We start from the raw sequence: 25998 nt of genomic DNA, 5'->3' as shown, positions 1-25998 counted from the left end.
GGAAGAGCAAATGTTCGGATTCTTGATTCTTTATAAGCGGCTAATTGGGTTGGCGATTCACCCCCCCCATCCTTTTTTTTCCCCTCCCATCAGCGATCTTTGCCTTTGGTTCAAATCTTAATTTTCCTCTGCCACTCTATAATTACTAGTTTTCAGTTTTCATGCATAGAGGAAAAAAAAAATCAAAAGCGCTATATTAATACTTCTGTCAAAGGTACACATTTTACATCTAATATTGTTTGTCGACATGAATCCCTGGGCCATTTACTTGACCTCTTTTTGTCTCTGGAGTGTTCACATTTGCATGAGTTATTACAATGGTGGAGGAGCAGGCAGGCAGCAGTAGCAGCGAAGCTCCAGTCACTCCAGGCTCACAGCAGCCAGTAAAACTGTGACTCTTCTCAGGCTGAAGGCTGCTCAGTCTCTGTGAGACTTGCTTTGTTCTCCACTTTGATCAGCCTTTCTTTTACACGGTGTTGACAGACCTTTTTTACCAGCTTTGATGGTCTTTTGTATGCTGACTTTCATGCAAAGGAGCAGATCCTAAGATATACACTTTCGCCTATTACCAGTGAATTCCGCTGCTCTATATCTCACCTGCAGGGGTTGGTTTGACAGTGCTGTATTATTGATTGTCCTTAAGACAATCTAAATGCTCTTTTTGTTGTTGTTCCTATAGTTGTGCCTTTTGGAGGGCGCCAAGCTTGCGGACATCCATTTTTTAGCCTGGGGACAAATGCCGTGTATTTACACTTGAAATGGGCTAAGTTTTTAGCACTTTGGCTATAGGTAAAGCCAATATGATGAATATGCTTTTCGTCTTGTTTAATTTTCACTCCATTTGCCTTGCAACTCTTTTAAGCGCATTAATTAGGCACTGCAAAGAGTACAGATGTGCTGAAACCCACTTCAGCCAATCAGATATCATGTTTCACCTGCTCAGAACCATCACAGCATCCAAAATTGATTTTCAGTTGGTTGTTTTGAGCTAGCACACTTAGCAGAATGTCCTTTGCCAATGGGTTTCCTGCTCTACACTGGCACCTGCCCAGAACTGTTAGTATTGGTTACTGGATGTCTTTTTATGCTAAGGACCTATGTACTACCAGTGCAAAGAATAATGGTTTTCAAAAGTTCATACCAACCAAGACATCAGCACATTTTAAAATAACTATATAAAGTAAATGAAGTTAACCCAACTTGGCCAATTTCAGCTACATGGAGCAGCTATACAGTACCAGAAGCTAGGTAGCTACCAGAAAACACGTCCAGCTGTCCATTACTGAATGGGGTGATATCTGGACAGTTAGGTTGCTTTTTTGCAGGATAATGGTTTCCCCCATGTGCAAGGTCAAAACGATGTCTGTCTGCACTACATATGACCATCTGTATTCATGGCATGATTTTTCGAAAACAGTAAAAAAAAACGGTTTTGTGGTTATATTGTGCTTATAAGGAGAGCAATTAGTGGTTGCTATAGGTTACTGACCACTGTTGTAATAAATTATCCCAAAGGTTATCATAGCAAACAAGACCTTAGTATGATTCAATCATACATGTACATGTGCACAGGAAGGTGATCTTGCTCCTTCTGTATCTGTGGCTAATCACCATTAGCCATTGTTGTTTAGCACCCCCTTCCCCCCCAAGCCACCTTCCTTTGTTTGCTTTGAGGCTAGACCAATGGAGGTACTATTTGCTCATTCCACGTGCATACCCCTGCTGCAGCAGAGGAGCAGAGCACACACTGAGAACCTGCCCTTAACTAGCGCTTGTTGACTTCATGCTAATAAGTTCATACAAATTTTCATTTCTGAGGCTTCCAAATGACATTTGCTTTTCTTAATTGCATGGAGAGCATTTGAAAAGGATCAGCTCTCTAAAGACTGACAAGTCTCCTCACTGGGAATGACCTTCATCAGCACTGCCAATTATGGCAAATAATTCTCAAAAAAAAAAAAAAATTACAGTAAACAAATTTACTTTGGAAGTGAAAAAGGGGGTGAAAAAAGCCCTCTCTTCGGATCTATGGCAAGCACAAGGAGCTTCTGCTATCTAGCAGCTGGGTCCCAGTGAAAACACATATCTTCAAGGAATGTCTAGAGCTTGTAACTGGGAAACACAGAAGCCGCCTGAACGTGGACCTAATGCCAGCCTCCTCCTGCCTGTATTTGCATACATTTCAATGCACATATAGAGAAGGAACATGTGTTCAATGGGGACCATAGCTAAATGAATTACACAGATTGAGTGAGAGATTTAATGATATACGGGCACAATAAACTGATGATAAAGAGTGGGCAATAAGCAGCAGCAAAAGGCAAACATTTCCTTTGCCTGTGTTTTAGGTGTTGGGAAAAAAAATGCAACCCACACACAGGGATAAGTACAGCTCTGGCTGATCAGAGACCCTTTCAGGGAATGCCACCAAGAGATCATTAAAATTCTAGAGCACCTAACCATTACCAGTGTGTTTTTGCTAATTAAGAAGGGAGTAGCTTTGATATCCTGTAGGTGTCGCCTGCTCGTTTGATGCTCATTAATTACCTTCAACTTGTAGATCTGTAATATTTTATTCACATTGTTGTATATGCTTCCATAGTAGTGCAAGTCACGTGTGACTGAGGGATGTATTAAATAATGAGCAGTAAGCTGCATTAACCCATAGCAACCAATTAGAAATTAGTGCTATGGGGAGGATTACTGGCAAAGAAAAGCGGTTTCAGAATGTCTATAATAGGTCAGACTATACAGCAATCTCACCATTCCAAACATTTTCCAACACGCCAATAATTCAACTATCATCTTTGAAACCATCCCCAATGCTTCCAGCATTTGAAGGATGCACAAGGTGTTCTTATCAAGGTAAAATAATGAGTGTGCCTACACTTGTGTTCTACTAGGGTCTTGAAAGTTCTTCAACTGTTGGTAATGAAGGGTTGCTTCCCTAAACAACTACTTGTATGCTGGCACCGTAATCGCAGACCACCTCCAATTACTGCTTCAGTACCCATATCCATATGGTCTGTTGAGTAATCATGTGCACAGTGGCCTACGTATGCATTTTAGGGGTTGCTTTGAACAATCCAGACCCATCACACACCACCCAGATATCATTTGGACAGGACAGAAAATCCATAGTACAATAAACATGTGCCTGTGACCCTATTTGAAGCCCCTGCAAAACATCAAGTTCATGCCAGGACCAAACAAGGTTTCTTTCAACATTTCCTAGCTCAGTCAAGTTTGCTTCAGATCAGGTTTCCTAAATCCAAGCTTAAGTCGGATCTAGTGGCTTAATTTAATTTTGTGGTGATAGTTTTGTGGCCTTATGGTCAGTTCATAAATCGGGCCATGTATGGATGTCCAGTGTTGACATCTGGTTGCTGTTGGTTACTGCCCATCCATCCTGCGCCCTGCGATAATAAACAAAACCAGCTGGGATAGTTGTATCTTCTTCTGCATGGCAAATGCTAGAATTCATTATACATAGATTTTATTTAATAGATTTTTTTTATTTCATTCAGATCAAGTATTTTATTAGTAAACATCTTCACGATAGTAGGTCTTGATTAATCATCCCGGGTCTCAAGAGTAATATCACAGAATTTGTCACCTTTTTCTGAATTCACAATATTGAGACACTCAAACAGGCCTAATCTTGCCTCATGAAGACTCCTTTGTTCTGCCTGCTAAAATGTCTTGTAATTGTGCTTAGGATGTCCAGATGGCTGGCAGATACTCCAGCTGATAGGATTATACCTTTTACCTCTCCTAGGGCCATCTGTTCTCTTTAACTCACTAAAACCCTGCAGCCTGGATTCAGTTGTCGTTATTGCATAAAACTAACTGCATTACAAGTACTTGGCATGCAAATCACTTCTGTGCTGCAGGCCTGGTGCTGCCATGATACAAGTTGCTTAAGGTTTATACAGTTTAGTAAGTCATTTCTGGAAAAAGTGACAAGAAAAAAAAAAAACAATATTGTAAAATAACCTATTTTGCAATGCCAACGAAGGGTCTCTTTTTTTCTGTTCTTCATTTTTACTACTGCAATAATTTGCCATGTTATTGTGAAGACGGGAGATTTTCCATGGCAGCTGTCCACTGAAGCAGCAGGGGGAATTAGTCTACTTGGAAATGATTTGGGTTGGAGTGTATATGTACTGCTGGCGAACATTAGATTATTGGATAATGAGGTGTTAGCAGGAAGGGGATGCATGCAGGTACATATACAGAACATTAGCTGAAAAAAAAAAAAAGCTTTTATTTACGCATGCATGGGGATTTCAGCTCAGATTCTTGTTTGAAAACATTCTCTAAAATGTCATGGACACAATTGTAAGAAAAAAAATATTGTACAAATGTTGAAAGGCATGGCGGCTTCTACTGAATGTTTTTTGGTTTTGTAAACTTTTCTGTTTTGTCCAAATTGGTTTTCTGACAGTAGAAACAGAACAAAGTATCCCCATTGAGAAGACAAAACACTTGACGACATTAATTTGTAAATGAATAATTTGGAGCTACCCCCCCCCCAAAAAAAAAACAAGATTAGGAAAAAAAAACCTGCAATGACCAAATTCCAACCTTGCAAATTTTTTTTTAATTTTCTGCCAGTATACGGATCACTGTCAGGAAACTACCAAGTAAAAACTATGAAACTATGCAAGCATGTTTGTATGTGCACACTTTTACCTACGTAAGGTCAAACCAGCCTGAATGGATGTAACATTCACATAAAGAACACATGATTGTTGTGCTTCCTATGTATAATCTCATCTTTTACAGTGGTGAGAAAAATAAAATTATCCACAGTTGTCCTTTGGGATAGGGCGTTTTTTGCTTTCTATAGGATACATGTGGCGATGTTAAACTGAGTGTTCCTTATTTTACAAAAGAAATGAATCAATTTCTGCTTAGAGTCAGATAATATTTTTTTTCACACAGTTTACAAAAATAAATACTTGTGTTTTGCTAAGATTATAATAGCTCATTAGAGGGAGGCAGAGCTTGGACCTCTCCCAATGCCTAGCACCATGGGTTTGAGCTGTTTTACTTGAACCTATAATGTTGCCAGTTCTCTCTCTCTAGGGAAGAAGACGACTAGGGGAGAGGATCCAACCTTCTTAATTGTGAACCTCATTAGTGCTGGTTGCTAGGCAAAACATACACCTACCTTCAGCACATATGAAAGGGATAAACAATACGTCATAGACCATAATGACTTTTGTGCTCAGGGCAACCTCTAATTATTATATTTTGTTCTCTTTTGCCTTAGTCATTATTGCTGAAAAACAAATTAGTTTATTTTTGCGCAGCACAGCAGATTGTAAATTGCGCTCTTATTTTGATATCTAAATTATATTACACATAGCAGTGATTATCATGCGATCTCCCAGAGACAAATTTCACATAATTCTGATGATGATTTTTCTTTTAATAGTTGGTCTGCGCTTTGACTTTGCTGACCACTATTATGCTAAGTTTTTCAGACCTGAAACACAAAATATTCCAGCTTGCTGGAAATTTTATACAACAGATGATACCTTTTTTCATTCTAAAAGATGTGTGTGGGTAAGAATTCATTTTGCATTTGCTGCAGGTTTACAATAAATGATGGAACCTTCATAATACTGGATATAAAGCCTGCTCCTATACAGGCATAATAATAAAATTAACCAAAATATCATCCAAAATGTGCAAAAGAAAATGTTGTTGCCAATTCGGATATATTAAAAAAAATTTGGTTGATTTCTCCTAGCAAGCACTCTTCCATCTGCAGTACAAGGGCCCAGTGACAGGAAGTTGACCTCATTGTAAATTCCTTTGTGATTTGGTCATGTGTTTCTCGACCATTTATTAAGAATGTACCTCTTCTCTGTGACCAGCAAAAGAAAATATCAAATTAAATGAAGCTGCAAAAAAGCTGAAGCCAAAATAAAACATACAAAAAGAATTTTAAAAAAAATTTTGAATGATTTGAGAGAAATGAGAAACGGGTTGGAAATTATCTGAGCTAAAAGTAAATGGAAAAAAATGGCTGTTAGACTTTTTCATTTTTTTTTTCGCTTTTCAAGTCGGATCTTCAGTGTGCTAAAAATGATGACATCTCCATCTGTCTGTTGATCAATGAACTGAGGTGACAAAATAGATGTAATCATGTAGTCAAAATAAAGCTTGATGTATAAAAAAAAGCATTGCAAAGGAAAAAAAGGACATGTAAATGTGTGCCTACCATTTTCCAGATAAGATGGAGCCGTACCTTCTGAGGGGTCAAGGCGGCGTGCCCGCCTTCCATGTTTGGAATTGTTGTGTACAAACATGTTGTCTGAGACAGCCAACACATGGCCATCCACATTGACTGTTGTTGATACAACAACCTGAAAAAGAAATATTGAGCTTAGAGAGGGATAGGCAATTTGATAAATCTTCACAGTAAAACAGCAACATATTAAACAAGATACTCCATGGTTATGCAGAATTCTATGATTCTCTTGGGCCTTAAAGTAAGCCTGAACCCAAAAAATGGAGATTTACTATTTTACAGGAAACATCTAGTATTGACTATTGTGCACAAGTACCCTAAAATGTTCCTTTTGTTTTTAATTCTGCCTGAAAAATAGTGGCCCACTTCTTGTGCCCAGGGACTCCAGTGCCTTAAACCTGTATATCTGCACTGTACGACCTTGCTATGCTTGTTACTGCTAGACTCATGGGATGTGGAGTGAAAGTTGGTGATGTCACTGCCGTGCTGCCCACTATCCTCCTTACTGGTGAGGAAGCTGTACCTGAGGACCTGCTCTGCAAGATCTCCCTGCCCCTGCTTCATTTATTCTGTCGATCAGTAATTTCTGCAATTCTGCTGCTACTTCTTGAATTTTGCCCCACTAGTCATCAGGGGGACAGCTTTGGTATGTGAAAGCAAACCCCTGCCTTTACCAGGATGGTTACCTCCACACCAAGACACAGTGTAGAACAAAGCATGGTAAATCAGTAATAGGAAATTATCAGCTGCAAGGAGACCACAGGTAATACAGGTGACTTGTCCTTTGTCTTCTGTTTGATTTTTTGGGGAAATGCATCCACATGACAGGCCCTCTTTGATGCTTTTGGTTATAAAGATGTGTTCCGGTCAACACAAATGCTTAAAACATGTGTGATCTTTTTTTGGTACAAAACATTACTTGAAACGTACACATTGTTGGAAGCCATCACCCTAACAAAACGTACCAGTGTTTTATGTATCACTATATTGGGCAGGTATTGCTTTGCATGAAGAATTACATTTTATTCAGAACTATCTTATTATTTATCAACAGTAGGACTGTAATTGGATAAATTACTTTAAGTTGACCATTCCTGTATGGGGCCTTCAGCCAAGCAACTTGCATTGGGAAATTGACTAAACATAGTAAACCATTTAGCTACTGGCAAGTCATCTGGATTGGACAAATGTCATTTGTCATTTAGAATCATCCTAGTGAGCTGAAATGCCTAAGGAGAGGCTCAATGAACCGGTAATATGTAGCCACATTTTGCAAGCCTGTCATATAATAGGAACTCAAAATCACATTAAGCAGAGGTGGACACGTACAGTTCAGTAGTCAGTCACTTCATTCTAGGAGCAAGTAGCCATTTTTAGGGAACCAGAAAAAGTCTGCAAACATTGGCAGCAATAACAAAGGTTAAAGAAGTTTGTCCCCAACTGTCATTATTCAGGTGCATTGAAAACTATTATTGAACATCTCTAATAATAATATGTGAAGAGCTTTTGCTCTAGAGTGCATGGTCAACCATTTTTAAATTATATAGCAATATAATTTACTGATTGTTTAATACAATCAGCATATTTTGGTCTTCTTGAAGGATACAAGTCGATGCAAAAACACCATAACATGGTTGGTATCAAGGATCTGTTCTTTACAGAGAATGTTCAGATTACTTCTTTATGAATGAACAAGGAAATTCTGCTACGAATCAAAACATTCTAGCCACCGAAAATGAATCTGAAGTCTTTCTATTACTGTCAAGACTTCTGTCAATTCGTTTACCAACTAGTAATGATGTTTTTGCATATGAAAATCTTGAATGGGAAAATGAATAGTGAAAGTGTTTCCAGGCCCCGAAAAAAGTATCCATTCTCAAGTTCATTTGGATGGTGATTGACCTTGGTATGTCAATGGAATTTCCTTCTTTATATGAGAGTGAAAGAGTTCTATTCTTGCTGGCCAGGTTCAAAGTGAGGCCATAGAATAAATGATGGATAGGGTCCTCTTATACTCCAGCTGCTGCAGAGCAGAGCGCACATTTACACATCGCAACCTTATTAACAAATAACACCTCCAGTACTGACTTCTTGACAGTCATCCTCCCTCTTCAGTGCGGACCAGACCAGGCATGGAATTTACATCTTTCAGCGAGGTTTCATTTGTCACCAACTTTACTAGATTATATTTTTTGGGTCTGGTTTTAAGGCTCAGATAACTGAAGCCAAAAAATGCCCCATGACAGTTGTATACACCATTCGAAATTAAATTGGTGGATTGGAGTCAAAACATAAAGAAGGATTAAACTAGGCTAAGTTGACTGGTTCTGGTAAGAACTTTCTCACGTGACCTTTGAGGAAATATTGGAGTGTAAGCTTCACCAGGACAAATGTACTTCGTAAACAGCAGTGTAAAACTGAAATGTAATAACTGCAAATTATTTTTTTTTAAATTCCATTTTAACAATCAGATAAAAATTAAAAATGTCCAAACCAGTGAACACTCCAATGAAACCAACTGCTTCCTTTCCGTATTGCCATTTCTTTTTGTCTTGGAGATATATGCGCAATGTGGATGCCAAAATAAAAATGGTGTGAAAGATCTGTTCACTAATAGGCTTTATTTATTTTCAGTTTTTATCAACACCACAGAGGAAAGTGCCATTAAAGATTACCTCTTCGAGAAGGGGGTGGGGACCATAAGCTGAAACCAGCCATATGTGCCTGTGATGGAGCCATGTGGCACACTCACACTAGAGTTAGGTGAAAGTATCAAGGGAACAAAGAGGCCGTACTGTCTATAATGTGTGCTCTTGTAGTAAATATCATGTGTCCTTAACCTGCTATTACCCTAACTCAGGGAGATCACTTTTACACTGGTTTGTAATCTGCCAGACAGGTCATCTCAGTTAAAATCTGTAAAGTGGCTGACATTGTGAACACTCTTTAAAAATAAAGCATTTCCTATGCTACCCTATAACATTAGTCGGCTGATACATCAAAATGTGTATGTGATGCCTACTTTTCATGTATGTGTTATCAGTTATTATGCTTTCTAGTCTATGTGTTTCTTTCACAGCTTGAAAACTGCTGGAGGGTGATTAAGAGTCAAAAATAAACACAAGACAATACAGTGAGGAGGGGGGGCATTGTAAACCGAGCTGGAGAATTGAGAGAGGTCAGCATCCTCAGCGCTACGTTGCTATAGTGAATAACAGACTGCAAAAAATACAGGAAGACTGCTTTCCATACTAAAGTGCACTGAGCGTTTTAGCCGCTACTCCACTCCTCACTATATGAAACTCAAGGAAGGAAAAAAAAAAAAAAAAAGACATGGAGAAAACATGACTGTCTTTGCTGTGTCAATTTATATATAGGTCAGCCACCAGGGGAAAATAACAGATCAGCCGAAAAAATAAAAAGAGAAACTTGTTCAGCATTAACTCCTTTCTTACCAGTATCCTTTAAATGGAACCTTCTGGCAGTATGACACAACTGCATTTATGCGATAAATTGAGGACTAATTTCCTTTAAAAAGAAAATAAAAGCGGTGCTATACAGCTGCAGTAATGGGCTTCATTCCTCTCCCATTGCTAACTAGCGCTTCTGCTGCTGACCACAGAATCATGGGTGAGTGATGCCTCTTACAAGCATCAGTAAGACAAAGAGGAGACTTCTAGTCATCCCAGGCTTGACCTTCTGCTCTGTGCACATGGATCAATATTACCAATGGCACTTGATGCTCAGATCCATGAGAAATAGAGGCTCGCTGGAGTGTGCTGAAGTGTGTTTTTTTATTTATTTATTTTTTAAGATAAAGACTTAACCGAAAGATGTATAAATTACAGCTAGGAAAAATAAAACTGGAAAAAATGTAGCCGAATATCTAACAAGAGATGAACTGACACAAAAAAATCTATCTACATTTAAATACTTATATTTGATCTAGCTGTTGCCATTTAACACACTCAGCACAGCAATAACAAGGACACTAGGATCCCTGGGACTCTGTATTTGGAAAAGTACATTCTTCTATAATTCTATCATGCTGTGCCCCCTTTGAAGCAACAGAATGTTCAATACTTGTATATATACCCCCTGTAAGTAAGATGTATTTAACATACTACTTCACCATTTATAGTGTCATCCTATGGGAAACCTGGTCATTTTCCTTAAAACCTTGCAATGTCCAACAAATAAAGACCACTGTCTGGATAATTACTTCACAGGCAGACTGTTTTGATAAGCTGATCAATTTTTTTTAACCATGAGGAATAATCTACAAGGATGGTCAACCAGCACTGGCTATGCAAATAATTTATAGACACTTGTGAATTTAAGGTCCAGTAAACCAGAATATATCAGAGCTCATCAGGCGGTGAATTGGTGAAAGAAAATAGGGGCAAATGAGGGCCAATAAAAGTGTGAGAGGGCCTCTTTCAGTGTTTCACATAGTCAATGCAGCAAAACATGGTTGCCATACAAAAGTACTTCTATAGTTCATATCACTGGTCCACATTATTACACACATTTTACTTCAGTGTTCCATGAGAGGAAACAGTCGTGGTCCATCAAGGCCCACAAACGTTCAAAGCTGCTGAACCATCAAGGCTTCCACCTTGGCATTCTTCTCCATATTGCTCTATTACTGTGTTGATATGCTACCATGGACAATATCAAGCCTGCCTTGAGTACTTTACACATTAGTGTCAGTGACTGTGCCAAACTTCCACGTCTAACTAGAATGTTCTTGTGTCATTACAACTCTCTACAGAGTACCTGGAATCTTCGCATATCTCTTGGGTTCCCTGCATTCTTCAGGCAGTTTTGATTACACTTGAGAAAAAACTTTAGGAAGAATCTATGGAGAGAAAGAGAAAAGAGAAGGGAAAACCTTTAATATGTTTTAAATATGAGACAGTCAAACCAAAAAGGACAGAACTTTAGGGGAAAAAAGGTTAATTACGTAGTTACACAAAGGGTCACTCCATCCAAAACTGACATTTCAGTTTTTTGGTCCATGTTGGCTATGGGTCCAATCACCCATTGTCATTGGATCCCAGGTTTTCACCCATTCCACAGCCATTAAAAGAGGTTTCTCCCTCTTGATATTTTACATTGTACCAAACAAAGACAGGTCCCATGGCTGGGTCCAACAGGGAGATCTTACTGCAGGAGTTCCAAAGACATAACCTACAGGCCACATTACTATGTAAAATATCAGTTTTGATTGGTTACTAGTGAGCCTTCTTTTGCCAAAAAGGCTGAAAACACAGAGAAACACATATTTAAAAAAAAAACAGAATGTTACAGGTACAAATATGTTTTCAAAAAGATATCGAATTAAGATCCTTTAAGGATACTTAAAGTATGAAGGCAAAACTTTCCTTTGGTTTTAGAGTGGAGAGAGATTAGAACACCTGTTAGGTTTTTATTGCTGTCTGTGCCCCCATTAGGGACAGTCACCTTCTCCATTTGTCCTGTTTACCGTTATCAAGAGTGAAAGTGAAAGAAAATCCCAAATTTTGTCACAAGAACAGGAATAGAGGGTACATTTTGCAATGGGGGCACTAGTTCTGGTGACCCTGGTGACAATCTAGGGTATCCCTCACTTTGGAGGGATTTTCTTTTACTTCAAGTTGTGTCTGTGGGACAGGAAATTAAAGGAAATCTCTCCAACAGGACACAGATGGCAAAAAAATGACAAGGGTTATAATCCTCCATTACTTTATCCAAAACAGGAAAAATGTTTTAGCTCTAACTGTTAATGGCAGTAAATCTTCATGAAAGTGCGGCTTCTCTATTGTCAATTCAACAGGCTGGGGAGGGAGAGCTTCAACCGACAGTAGGGTAAGTACCATTACCAAAATTTCAGGGATAAGCTGTGCACACAGGAGTCCTTACAGCTAGTACATCTAACATGCCCCTCTGCCCACATTAACAATGCTGCTCTCCAAAGGTGCTCCTTCATCCAAAATGGAAGCAATAAAGAAGGTGTGTTACTGGACTGATTACCAGGTGAACACAAAAGGGAAAAAAAAATCTAAAAAAGAAAACGAATACAGCCATCTAAAAATTGGTAAGCTGCAATATAGTAAATGTTTGCTTTTGTGTTTAATATCGCTTTAAAGTTGGTATAGGGCTGAGAAACATTTTGAAAAATACTCAGCTAGCTTCCTGTCCAGAATTCCCACTTTGCCCATCATGGCAGCTACATGTTGCATCAAGGCACCTCTATCTTGTGCTGCCCTAACCAGTGGAAGTGTCAACAATGAGACCTTCCAGAAAATGATATCAATAAGGACAGCTAGAAGTCCTCCCTGTACTACATGAACGTGCAGAGCTCAGACTTTGCTAAAAACAGCAACAAAAAGACAAAAATAGTAGGTTCTATTGTTGGTGCTGTCTATGCTTACAGCAGGATTGCATGCGACACCGGCTGGAAATACATGCGAATAGAACTTTGTTTTTAAACTAGAAAGATTATACAGATGCACTTTGCTGAAACATAGCGCTAAGAACCGGGGATGGTTTGTGTACCAATAAACTAAAATGTACTACTAGTGTATTTTAACAGACACAGCGCCTTCACACATTATACGTTTTTCAAGTCAGGTTTAGTGGTCCTTTTAGCATTCAAGACCTTTTACAGTTTTAAAGACAATTTTGAAAAAAAAAAAAAACCTGTGCACATCTGCCCTGACAATGGCACACAAACAGTCATATGCCATCAGCATACAGTAAGTCACTTGATATTCCACCCAGCAATTTCTCCTAACTACTAGCCTGCAATTACGCAGCCCACGTTGTGTTGTGAGGTAAATTAGGCGCACCTGCGGCCAGACTTCATTTGAACAGCATCAGAAAGAGAGAGAGCGGACCTAACAAGGTGAGGACGTGCCTCAAACTTATAGTCCTGTCAAGCAATTAGGTTCTCACTTCAGGGACATCCGCGCAGTGCAATTATGCCACACATTACAAGCGGGCTAATCTTCTGAACAAATGTCATGTCTGTGAGAAGCTAGCAAAAGCGGTTCATCTGCAAATGGCTCTGCTCTTAAGCCCTTACCTTATGCATGTAACAAGCTGCTGCGCCTTTCTGATTAAATCATTTTACTAGCGCTTAGCAGGAAGAATGTGCAAGTGTTTTCCACCACTTATCTGATGTAGGACTCGACATGTGAACCTCTCTACGTATTAAAAGTACAGAGACTTTCCAAGTGCTTTAATGCAAACTTTGTTGAAAGACCGTTTGCAGCTGTTCATACATAAGCAGATCCCAACACCTATACCTTACACGGTTATCGCAGTCAAAACAGCAGTGGGTGCGTGGGGTTGGCTGCTGTGCTGCCAGTACAGGGGAGGATGGAAACAAAAAGGGACATAAGCTGAATTGTGGTGCCCTAGTGGACCCTAGAAGACCGACTTTCATTATAGATATTTTGTAGCCAAGCAGTTATCTACCAACATCAAAAGTCATTGATGGTCCATCAGTTGCCTCGATTAACTTAGACCTTCCCCTTCAATAAACATGCATCAAATGCACATACCGAGTACTGTCTGAACTGGCAAAAACAGATTAGAAGAAAATAATTCAAAAAGTTGAACCTAAAGACTGAATAAAAAAGTTGAACCTAATTCATTCTAAATTTAGCCACCTGTACTATGGAAGCAATATGTAGGCTGCACAGTAATACCCATTGACATGGATGGCCAACTAGTCCAGCTGTTTTAAAGGAAAGTCTACAGGAGAAGGTCAGACAGTTCAAGATACAGTTTTTGGGGGGATTGCACAGCTGGGTAGAAAGCCAAACCCAAGCACCACTGCTTCCCTTAGAAAAAAGGAGCTGTAGGAACTATCTACTTCCTGCCAAGCAACGCGTTGCCTCCCTGCTCCAATGTTAAAGTGGGAATGCTTGAATGATTGGAACCTTTCCTGTGGCTGCAGATACTGAGAAATGGTCAGATAATGCACATAAGTATGAATGTAGTCTGATGTCTATGTCTAACTTGAGAATGGGATTTGTGTAATGGTGTATGCTTTTTAGGTGGAGCCCAGAATGCCAAAGATACCCATGCTGATTTTGTTATCAATCCCCAAATTCTATTTTAAATATTTAAAAAAATGTATTGCAGTAAGACCTACTGGCAATGGAAGCGTTAATTGTACAAGTTGCTTAGGACATGGTTATTCATTGACTGGTAATTCCATTGCCGAGATACAAGTCGTACAGATTCACTCATTCCAAGTCAAATGGTAATTCTCATCCTTTGCTCTATTACCCTTTAATTGGCTTTTTCTTAGAAAATATCTGACAAGCGCCTTTACATATCTCTTCCCCAGACCCCGGCACACAAAGGATTTAATGCTCTTGTTAGAAGAGTAGGAGAGGAAGAGGAGGAAAAAAAAAACCTTGTGTCAGAAAATCTTTGGCTCTCTCACCAATAAAGTGTGTATTACTCCTAAACATGGATTTGTGACTCAGTAGAAGGGAGGCAATACAAATTCCAACCTGTCATTAGTGCATTACACGTAATTGTGTACAGTATGTTTCCCTTTGCATCTGTTGGCCCATTATCAAAATGACCATTATGTATACTAATTCCCTGACCCTGTCTGTATTTCCCTAAAGAGTCATAATCTTTCACAGTAGGTAGAATAAATCAGCCTTGAAATATGGCCTTTATGTACTTGCGTCTCTAGGCCTCCCTGTAAGGCAGTAGCTATGGAAAAGTCTTCTTGAAGAAAAGACAGCAAGAGCTGAGAAGGGGGTCATTATTTACAAACAGAAAAACGGGCAAAGTTAAACAGTTGGCATCAAAATAATTTCTTCTCTTTAGTGTATACAAACACAAAGCTTCTCATAAAGCAAAATACCCATCTGGGAACCAGCTTATGGCCATTCTTTATCTCTTAGGCCATGTTCTTGGGCAGTCAAGTCATTAGCTATGGAATAGTAAATTAGGAACCCGAAAAGTAAGTTTATGGTAACATCTACCTGATCAAAAAAGTGCAACAAGCTGAAATAAAGTTCCATGGTTGAAACCACTTTTTCTGCATGGTCAGTGCTTTAATTTCTCGGTATGTGTTTTATAATCAGGGTTAACTAAAACTCACATGTAATTTCACCTACAGTTTTCCAGAAAATCTGGGAGAATCTGAAAGTAGCTGGAAGAAAGTTCTATGATCTGACGAGAACACAGCTGAACTTGACTATCACCAAAACCATCAAATTTGTCATAGGCCAAATACTGCACACAAAGACACCATTCGCACTGTGAAGCATGGTGGTGGCAGCATCATAGAAATTTTCTTTGCAACAGGCCCTAAAGGGCTTATGAGGGTAGAATGAATACATCACAATGCAGGTAAATCCTGGAGGACACTTAGATACCATCTGCACGAAATCTGAGCCTAGAGAGAAGATATGTCTTCTTGCAAGACAATAAGCATATACATAGTATTTCTTCTCATCCTACATATAATGCAGATCGATATTTAGATAGATAGATGCACATACATATGGCTCAGATTATGGATAGAGAACTGAAATGATCCTCCAACACCTAATGTGAAATATCTGCATCCAGTTGGTTGGACCTAAGAATTACATTTCAGTTTTTTGGTACAGAGCACCTGAATATTGAGCAGACTGCACCTATCCACTCGCTGCCATCATCTCCCTGTTTACATTTAGGAATTGTTACTCTTAGCAGACTGTATAAAGCATAAAATTGATCGAGAGGCAGAAGCCGCTGATAATAAAATGACAAGTTAGGACATGTGTCTTAATTCCCTAAGCGTACAGCCCTCCGCTACAGGGTTTTCCTAGCTGCCATCTCAATGTTTATAGAGCAGCCATGGTGCAGATTGGCATTTCCTAGGAAGCTTTTGTGTAAAAAGTTGTTTCTATGTGTAACAAGTGCTCAGTGATAATAGGAACCCTGACACCTTAGCATACAGTTCTAAGTGCTAGCCAAAGCTTTGTATTTGTGTCAAGTGTATTGACTCGCTACAATCTGTGCAAAGTACGTTTCCGCTTTTTGCAATGACTAAAATATGGAACCTTAAAATGTCTGGTTTAATGTAAAAAGTAGTAAGAAAAATAAAGAATTAATTATTGCTCATTAACGATTTTCCTTGTTAGCAGAAAAGCTAAAATACATGGGTGAGTCTATGGCTCTCCCAGATATATTGTGTCAAGCAACAGCACAGCTTACCCAGAGTACTAAAGGAAGCACCTGATGCATTATGGGAAAAGAGGTGTCTTTCCTGACTCAGATATGACATATTGAAGAGGCCAAGGGACCATACAGGTAACCGTGTTTAATTCCTACACAACGATCAGGCTATATGCTCGCTTTTTTTGCAAAAAAAATTTATTTCTGTAAAATTAGATTTTCTTTGTGGTCAGTTTACATGCAATATTGGTTAACAGTATCTTGCTTAAACTTTCTAGTTTAAACTCACCTCTAGTTACCTAAAGTGTATGCATAATCATTTTTTTAATTGACTAGATGAGTGAAGGATTAGAATCCCTCTCAAGCTGGTAATGTTGTCTGGGTCCTCTCTATAACTGTAATAGTGAGAGATAGAAAGTGATGGGATATCCAAAATGGTCCCCAGAACAAGAGGTGATGGTAATTCTACCAATTCGGTCACCTGTTCTGGTGGCAACTTCCCCTCACATTTCAGAGATATATCCTCACTTCCTGTTTTGACTCAAGTACAGGAAGTGAAGGAAAATCTCCCCACTAGGACACCGACAGTAAAATATAAACTGACAATGGGGTTTAACCCTTCCTACTCTTTCCAAAGCTATCAAAGGGTTTGTGTGTATATATATATATATATATATATATTTGTAAGACTGTGAAAAACATAAAGATGTGCATGACCTCAGAGTAACCAATCAGAACTCTGATGCATACTCATCCTAAACACCTTATGGGTTAAAGCACATGAGTGATGTTGCATATAGGATTAATGAGGGAACATACAGCACAGCCACACAGTGGGCACATTACAGAGCACCTATAGCCCATACTCCTGGAACCCCCCAGACCTCTATTGACCACCCATAGTCATTTCCAGAGCCTGACCCATTTTTGTGTATTTAAGCCACGAATTAGTTCATTTATATTTACTTTTATGAAGCCGATTATCCAAAGCTTCCCTATCGGATGAAAATCATTTTAATTGTAGTGTGAGGCTCCGGTGTAATATCCATTACATTATGAGCTGTTTAAATTCTACAAGGGTATTGTGTAAATTGGCCCTTTGCGAGCTGGGAAGCAATTACCACCAAACAGCTCTCTTTTAAACGGCTACAGAAGTTTGTGGTGTTGTTTAGGACAATCAGAAACAAAGGAGGCTGTTTAATTGTAATTTAATGGAATATCAAGAAGTCCGTGGCATTAGATGCTGGCAACGAAGAGAGAGAGAGAGAGTGAGAGAAAAAAAAAAATTAACTGCAATTATGTTTGATTAAAGCTATCTTTCTCAATAATCAGCCATCCTGACAGGCCATGGGGCTCTAGTGGGTTCCAGGATGGCAAAAGGTGTTCGGCAATATTAAGACCAATAAATGAGATATTAGCATAGCTAATTACAGCACTGCAAAACCTGTAAAATGGACCTCTGTGTATTGTAATGTGTGAAATAATTGGCTAAGGCCATTATCAATTACATAAGGAATGAATTTGGGATGTCAGAGAAAGGCTGATGGGATGCATTTTGCTTGACACAGCTAGTTCTCCCTCATGCCTTTATGTAACAAAAGGTCTTATCAGTTCTCTATCAAACAGCTGAAACTTCATGTAGCCGCCAAGCTGCTGATGGAATGATCTGGGCAACGAGCAGTGGGTAATTAGTACGGCTACCCATTCTTGCCTTTCTCACCTCACCAAGCCTCTAATCGTAATGGTTTTGTTCCCTTTGCTCGTAATAAAAATAATAAATGGTGTTCAAACCCAAGAGGGGTTGGGTACAAGGGTGTATGTCTTCCCTGCCAAGAACTCTAAAGGGAGATCTGATCATATCTTTGAGAACACAAGGGGCTTCATTTGAAGGGTAATGTCATTTTCTAAACTAAAGACTATATCAACTACTTAAAAAAAACACCCAAAAAATCTTGTTTACAGAGTTGATGCTAAAGGGCAGAGCAGAGAGACATTCAACTTTGGAAATATTACTCATCTGTATTGTGGGGGTGGGTCTAGACAGGTATTTGAACTACAGTTAAGAATGGAATGTTCATTAAGACATGTTACTCTAATAGGTTAGAATGATGGGCAAAAAACCCATATCAACCAAGCAGAAGTCTGCTGTAAAACCACAAAGTAGGTATACACCTTTCCAAAATATTTTTTTGAAAATCCAAAACATGCTCCCATTGTAAGTTTCACTGTGCTTCATGTATCAGCACCAACATTGGCTCCAATGTCAAAGTCTTGGTATGAGCACGGATCCCATGCCGGTAGGGCAGTGAAAGTTCTGAAGACACGTTATAGCCAGGGAGAGTGCCTGTAAAGTGATTGGAAGTGGAAGGAAGAGAAAGATGATGATGTTACCAGAAAGCAGATTTATCTGCCTGTAAGCATCATTTTCAAAATTATTTTTTTTTTTACATGTTGTGAGCTGCTGATGTGGTTCTTTGTCCTAAGTTTACTTTACAGTGCTTGGGTTTATTAAAGGTTTACCTTTTGGGCGTGCCTTTAATTGGCTGCTGTTAAAGCTACTGACAAATGTCCTGTTTGCCTAATACCTCTACTTTGTAGTAAGGCAGGGGATGTCCAAAGGCTTGACTAAAGGCATAGCACACCATGTGACTACTATAGAGCTCAGAAGCACAGCAGGCCCAATGCTGTATGCCTACATAGTGATTTATGTTGGTGGCCATACCTTTGTGTATGCCTTTGATTGGCTGCTGTTAAAACTATGGCAAATGCCCCATGTGCCTAATTCCTCTACCTGCAGTAAGGCAGGGGATGTCCAAAGGCTTAACTAAAATGCATAGCACACCATGTGGCAACTATAGGGCCCAGAATCACAGTGGGCCCAACACTCTATGTCTACATGGTGACTTGTGTCTGTTGCCATAGCAAAAAATACATTTGGATGAAATAAATGCATATAAAGTCTAGGAACCACTGTAAAAGGCCTAATAAAACAATTCATATTCTTTTTCACTAATGGAAGTGCCATTGAGATGGAGATTGGAGGGACAGGGGTGCTCTGTTGTGCTCACATCATATATAGATACAGCTTTGGAGGGGTCCACACCACCCACAACCCAGTAGTAAACAGCCATAAGCTATCAGATCCCACTAAGTCCAGTTTTAATACGTACTGCTGAAATGAAAAGGCACTTAGAGCCTAAACAAGTGCAAACACCTCCATTAGCATTATCGAAAATATGATTTCTCGGCATGGAGGGGTTAAAGGGAGCCTGTTAAAAGATTTTCCAGTGATTGAGAAGAGAGTGAGCACTCTTCTGCTTCTAAGCAGTCTCCCCTAATTACTGGTAAGTCATTGAGAGCCGAGGGCCACAGCTGTGTGCTGTGTGTGAGCCAGGCCATCAGTCGCTCTGAGTATTGATTACTGAGCAATTCTAGCTGATCGGGTCCTGGAGCTTCACAGACAATGCGCTTTCCTCACAAAACCTGTAATGAGCAGTTCCTATACAAGGATACATTCTGCTGACACCAGATCTCTGCAGTAAGATAGTATACAGGTCAATACATATTGGATTTCCAAAATGCTAGGGTCTTAATGTCAGGCCCCCCTCTCTTTTCTTTCCCACTTCTGCCATTAGCTATTATATAGGTTCACGTGCTTTAAAGAAAAAAAAAATCTACTCCATTAGTTTGATTTATACTTCAAATATCCCATGACAAATTGCCTTAACACCAGACTTATTAAATTCTTGTACATTTCGAGTTATGGGCCTCATATACTTGTAACCTAGGCATGACGTCATCATGGAAAGTGCATGCTGTAAGGGCTATTGAATTTTACAGCTGGAACCAGATGTCTGTTCTAAGTACTTTATCTCTCTTTCTTAAAAGAGAACTATGGTATACACTATTCACAACCAAATGGCTTTTAGAACCTAACTAATTTCAGAAAAATAACCCTCTCTGATAAAGTAAAAGTATTTCGGGGCTCCCATGTCTCCAACAGTCACTTTCAGAAGAATTTGAAGCATTCAGATAGTGCACTGTGATTCCTCCCTCTTAGTATTTTATAGACAGACTGGCCTGAACTAATAGAAAAAGCAACAGACACTTTCATTTTGTTGTTGGATATAAGCTGTGATGCCGGTCAATATTATGGATGTAATTCACAGGCACAACATTTTGTAAGGTGTCAGGCTGTGAGCTGAAGAAGGAAAAAGGAAACCTGCCATGACCTAAACATATCAGGATTGATTTACTAAAGGCAAATTGATTTACTTTGCAAATGCAGTTGCACTCTTTTTTTCTTAGCAAATGTAAATGTGATAAAGCTCCATTTTGTACAGAAAACCCCAATCAGGTGCGAGGAAAATGTAAAAAACTGCATTTTTACTTGCACATGATTGGATGATGAAAAGCAGCAGAGCTTCACCACATTTACTAAGCTCTGGGGAATAGGAGTGCAACTGCACTTGCAAAGTGCACAGTCTAGTTGCCTTTACAACTGACATGGTTGTGAAGGAGCAATCTCCAAGTTTGTCATCCTTATCCCCAGAGGCGTCCCTAGGGTTGGTGTCACCTGGTGCGGTAACACTTGGTGACACCCCCTCTGACAATCCCCGCTGAATGGATCGGATCTGCGGATTGAGCATAATGAATCGGACTCCGATTCATTATGCTCAATCCGCAGATCCGATCCATCCTGCGGGGATCATCGGCTTCCTTTACAACTTACATTTGTGTGGAGCGGGTCCGGTGTCACCCCGTATAGGTTGCATGCCGATGCAGGATCGATCAGATCCATCCTGCGGGGATCGTTGGCTTCCTTTACAACTCACCTTTTCATGGAGCGGGTCCGGTGTCACCCCGTATAGGTTGCATCCCGATGCAGGATTGATCGGATCCATCCTGCGGGGATCGTCGGCTTCCTTTACAACTCACCTTTTCGTGGAGCGGGTCCGGTGTCACCCCGTATAGGTTGCATCCCGATGCAGGATTGATCGGATCCATCCTGCGGGGATCGTCGGCTTGCTTTACAACTTACCTTTTTGTGGAGCGGGTCCGGTGGCACCCCGTGCGGTCGGTATCACCCGGTGCGGACCGCACCACCCGCACCTGCGTCGGGACGCCACTGCTTATGCCTTACTAATTTGTAAGTCCCTGATCCAAAACAAGTATGTATCTGCAAAGTTTAGACTTCACTGGCAGAATGTTGTTTAGGACTCAAAGGACTCGATTTACTAAAGACAAACAGACTGTGCATTTTGCAAGTGAAGTTTCTACAGAGCTTAGAAAATGAAAGAAAGCTCTGCTGACTTTGATCATCCAATCATGCGCAAGAAGAAAAAGCTATCTTTTTTGTCTTTGCATGTGATTGGGTTTTCTTTGCTAAGTGAAGCTTCACCTCATTTACTAAGCTCTGGAGCAACTACACTTGCAAAGTGCACAGTCTATTTGCCTTTAGTAAATCTACCCCAAAATGTAAGTGAAGCAGGAATGAGTATAGCAGCTGTGGAACCTACACCTTTAAAACATGACAGCATGAGTTCCATTCTTATTTCTTTTTCTGACAGATCCCCCTTAACTGGTTACACTAAGCCGTTTTAACATTATATATTTAAAGATGATAAAACACAAAATAAAAAAACATAAAACAAAGTTAATTTCCAATATTGGCATTAAAATGTTACATTTCTGGCCTTTATCAGGAAGGCCCAGTTCACGTTAGAGTCTGCCATCGCCCTGAATGCATGACAATAGAAATCACATTATTCTCTATGGTGCCCATCCACATCAATACTGCATGGTGGGATTTTTGAAAAGGTGCAGGTGCTACATTTGGTGCAGTATAGTGTGTTTTTGGCTCAATGGGAGCACATGAAAAATGTATGTACATGCAGGTTTTGGTAGATGCTGGGGTCTAACAACCAGTCTCCTCCTACAAAAAAAGTGCATGAAGCATTAAAATCGCACTGCAAATGCACACTTAAAAATTCATGGCTATGCAGTAACATTAATTTGAACCAAGGTGAAAAAGAATCCTTTAATGGCAGCATTCGGCTCCATGGAAGTCAGAGGAATATAGTAACCACTCCACACAATGCAGATTGATCCATTTCTGAATCTGTCCTCACCCACTTCCTATGATTACCGGATATCACCATGCAGGCAAAAGATCTGCCACGATCTCTGAACATCCTGGTACAACAATCAGAGAAAACAATCCCTGTTACCTGGATATATTTTATTTATTATTACCGGTATTTCTATATTGGTGACAATTTACGAGGAACTTTATGTATTGTACATCACTGCACATCAGTCTCTGCCCTCAAGGAGCTTTCAATCCATCTTAAAATTCAAAACATATAAAGCCATTTATAACTCTGCCCCAAATTACATCATCGATCTTGACTCTAAATATCACCCAAACCGTCCTCTCCGCTCCTTGCACGACCTCCTGCTCTCTAGCTCCCTTGTCTCCTCCTCCCATGCTTGTCTCCAGGACTTCTCCAGATCCTTCCCCCATCCTCTGAAACTCTCTACCCCAATTTATCAGACTATCGCCTACTCTGCTCACTTTTAGGCGATCTCTGAAAACCTATCTCTTCAGGGAAGCCTATCCTGCCCTCAGCTAATAATGGAATCTTCTACTCTTCCTACCAGTCCATCCCCCACAGTTACTACCTTTTGTACCACTAGCCCCTCCCTCTTAGATTGTAAGCTCCAAGGAGCAGGGCCCTCCTATCCCTCTTGTATTGAACTGTATTGTTGCTGTATTGTCTCCCGTTGTATTGTAAAGCGCTGAGCAAACTGTTGGCGCTATATAAATCCTGTATAATAATACATGCATGCATACACATACTACAATTCAGACAGGAGCCAATTAACCTATCAGCATGTCTTTTTAGTGTGGAAGGAAACCCATGCAACCACAGGAAGAACATGCAAACTCCATGCAGGTAGCACCTTGGTTGGGTTTCAAACCAAGGACCCCAGTGCTGCAAGGCATACGTGCTAACTACTAAGCCACTGTGCTGCCCTGTAAACGTTAGCAGTGCTTTTTATTCTCACTGCAGTTTTGCAGCCAAGACAATGGATAAAAAAAAAAAACACAAATAAAAATCGAAAGAAAACTGGAAAGCAAGCTACTGTAAAATCACAGGATTTAAATGTTGCCATCCCAGCGGTGCCCTCACTAACCACCATGTAAATGTGGATGGTGGCGGATTTCAGAATATACATGACTTGACTCGCAGTTCAACAATTACTGGCCTTTGTCGCGGGGCTCCCACTCCACTGTAGCGGATTTTATCTCCAGTGGACTGCAGCTATTTTCCTTCCCTCCGCTGTAGTAACCACACCGCATTAACAATATTTGTACTACAATCGCCAAGGGACCCACTTCCCAGATTCTATCACTTCTTTATCTCCTGACAAATACCTTACTATTGAACATTATTAGGTTTAGAAAATTAACCCCTTGCCAACCGCAGTGCAGTAGTCTGAGCTAGAACCTTATCGCTTTATCCTCTCCCCTTCCTCTCCAATAATGGTTTCCTCCCCCTCCTCGCTTTTCATCACTGCTCCTGCCGCTGCTGTCAAGGGGCATTTATAGATACCATGATCTTGTACTTTGCAATGATTCTCATTACAACAATGCCAAACAGATCTGATGGGATTTAATAACTTTTTTGACCCAGTTCAATATGTTGCTCAGTGCACAGGCATGCCGTTAGGCATTGCTGCACTGGACCGTTGCTGAAATATTGAAGCTGGATTTAAAAACAATACAAACAACAGATAAAACTTCAACAAAAATAAAATGCATCTAACCAATGAGAATCTCGGAGAAGAAAAGCCACAAAAGTTGCTAAACTATTGCCAAATTTAAAGTGGTAACAAAATATAATTTTAAACTCTTGTATGTAGGTACTTTGGAAGTGGCCTAACCTTGCGCCATTTGAAAGATAGTCATATCGGTTCCAGCCAGGGGCGGACTGACAACTCATGGGGCCCCCGGGCAATAGGGGATCATGGGGCCCCTGTGTCCTTGCCCAAACTCAAAAAAGCCTATGAAAAAGGTACCAGGGGCATCTTATGGGGCCCCCTACTGACCCGGGCCCTCGGGCAGTGCCCGAGTTTCCAAATGGTCAGTCCGCCCCTGGTTCCAGACAATGATGTCACTGACACGTGTATTTGGGGCACACTTAGTGTGTCGTGATTGCAGTAGCCACAATGGTGACTCTTGTGTGCATGAGCAGGAGTAATGTCATCACGGCCCGGTCATTCAAACAGCTGGAGAGCGCAAACCCAAAAGGAAGACCGCCAAAGATGGAAGCACCGGGAGCAGTGACAGCTCAACGCTGGAGGGCTCCTAAACTGCAGGGGGACAGTTTAATACCACTTTAAGTTTTTGTAATTTTTCAAAAACTTAACTTTTTAAAAATTGATGAAAATACACAGGATCTCAGGCCATCACCCTCAGTGGCTTTACATGGATTCACAGTGGTCAAAGGCGTAGCTGGGGGGGGGGGGGCAGTGGGGTACATATGTACCCAGGCGCCAAGGTACAGGGGTGCCAAAATGAGGTCACAAGATCATTGCAGCGGCTGCAGCAGACGTGTCATCTGATACGTCTGCCATCCACAGTGAGTTATGAGAGGAGAGAGGAGCCGGCCGGGAGAGGAGCAGAGAGGAAGGCAGTGAGCCGGGCATGTGCCGGAGGGGACGAGGGGAGAGCCAAGCCGGGTGAGTAGTGCCACGGATGAAGGGGGGGGCAATGTGATCGGGACGGGGGGTGTCTACAGGGACCATATGAACTGGAGGGGGGTGTCATGAGGTGGCCGTTCGTTCCCGGGCGCAAAATATCCTAGCTACGCCTCTGACAGTGGTTAAAGCATTGGGCCTATGAACACTAAATTATTATTATTAGATATACAGGATTTATGTGGCGCCAACAGTTTATGCCGTGCTTTACAACATAAGGGCAGACAATACAATTACAATACAAATTAATACAGGAGGATTTAGAGGGCCCTGCTCGTTAAAGCTTACAATCTAAAGACTATTAAACATCCAGTCCCTCAAATATTGGTGTTTTTTATTAATGGGTGGATGCCAGTAGACTAAATCATCTGCTGGCTTTCTAAATGATCTCAAGATTCCAGTAGTGAGGTCTTCTAGAGATTCTGCATGCAAGCGGGTGGAGGTGGAAATTTAGGCATCTACGAATCTCCCTGAAGAAGTCCCGGAGAAATAGACAGAAGTGTGATTATTCATTCATAGTGTGAAATTTATCATTAGGCACAGGAAAAGTCAACTTTTAACTGCATAAGCTGGCCATACACTATACAATTTTCTGTCCAATTTCTTTTAGATTTACCTTCAACTATGTAGCGCAAGGGCCTGTCTAACTGGATACAACTGAAAGTGTTGTTAAGGTATGACCTCATATAATATTTTTTTGGTAAATCTAAAGCAAAAATCTCAAGAAAATTGTATTATGTATGGCCAGCCATAGCTATTGAACTCACATCTTTTCCCCCTCATCG

General features: G+C 40.3%; 1 protein-coding gene across 25 annotated transcripts in view; it reads right to left on the bottom strand.

Moving 5' to 3' along the window:
- EBF3 (EBF transcription factor 3) overlaps window positions 1-25998 on the bottom strand; it is a 196007-nt gene that overhangs the window by 58285 nt on the left and 111724 nt on the right. For 18 of the 25 annotated variants that reach the window (XM_089669343.1, XM_089669379.1, XM_089669353.1 and 15 more), the window contains exons 7-8: window positions 11045-11126; window positions 6236-6380 (exon numbers count right to left, since the gene is read on the bottom strand). In XM_089669343.1, the coding sequence (XP_089525469.1) occupies window positions 6236-6380; window positions 11045-11126 (227 nt within the window). The remainder of the gene's footprint in view (window positions 1-6235; window positions 6381-11044; window positions 11127-25998) is intronic. The other 7 variants (XM_089669366.1, XM_089669459.1, XM_089669410.1 and 4 more) reach the window with 1 other exon arrangement.

Source organism: Staurois parvus, unplaced genomic scaffold (assembly GCF_062004578.1).
Source record: "Staurois parvus isolate SC_StPar_1 unplaced genomic scaffold, SC_StPar_1.0 ptg000009l, whole genome shotgun sequence".
Lineage (NCBI taxonomy): Eukaryota > Metazoa > Chordata > Amphibia > Anura > Ranidae > Staurois > Staurois parvus.
Note: the sequence above shows the minus strand (reverse complement) of the source record. Positions and strands in the feature narration are given on the sequence as shown.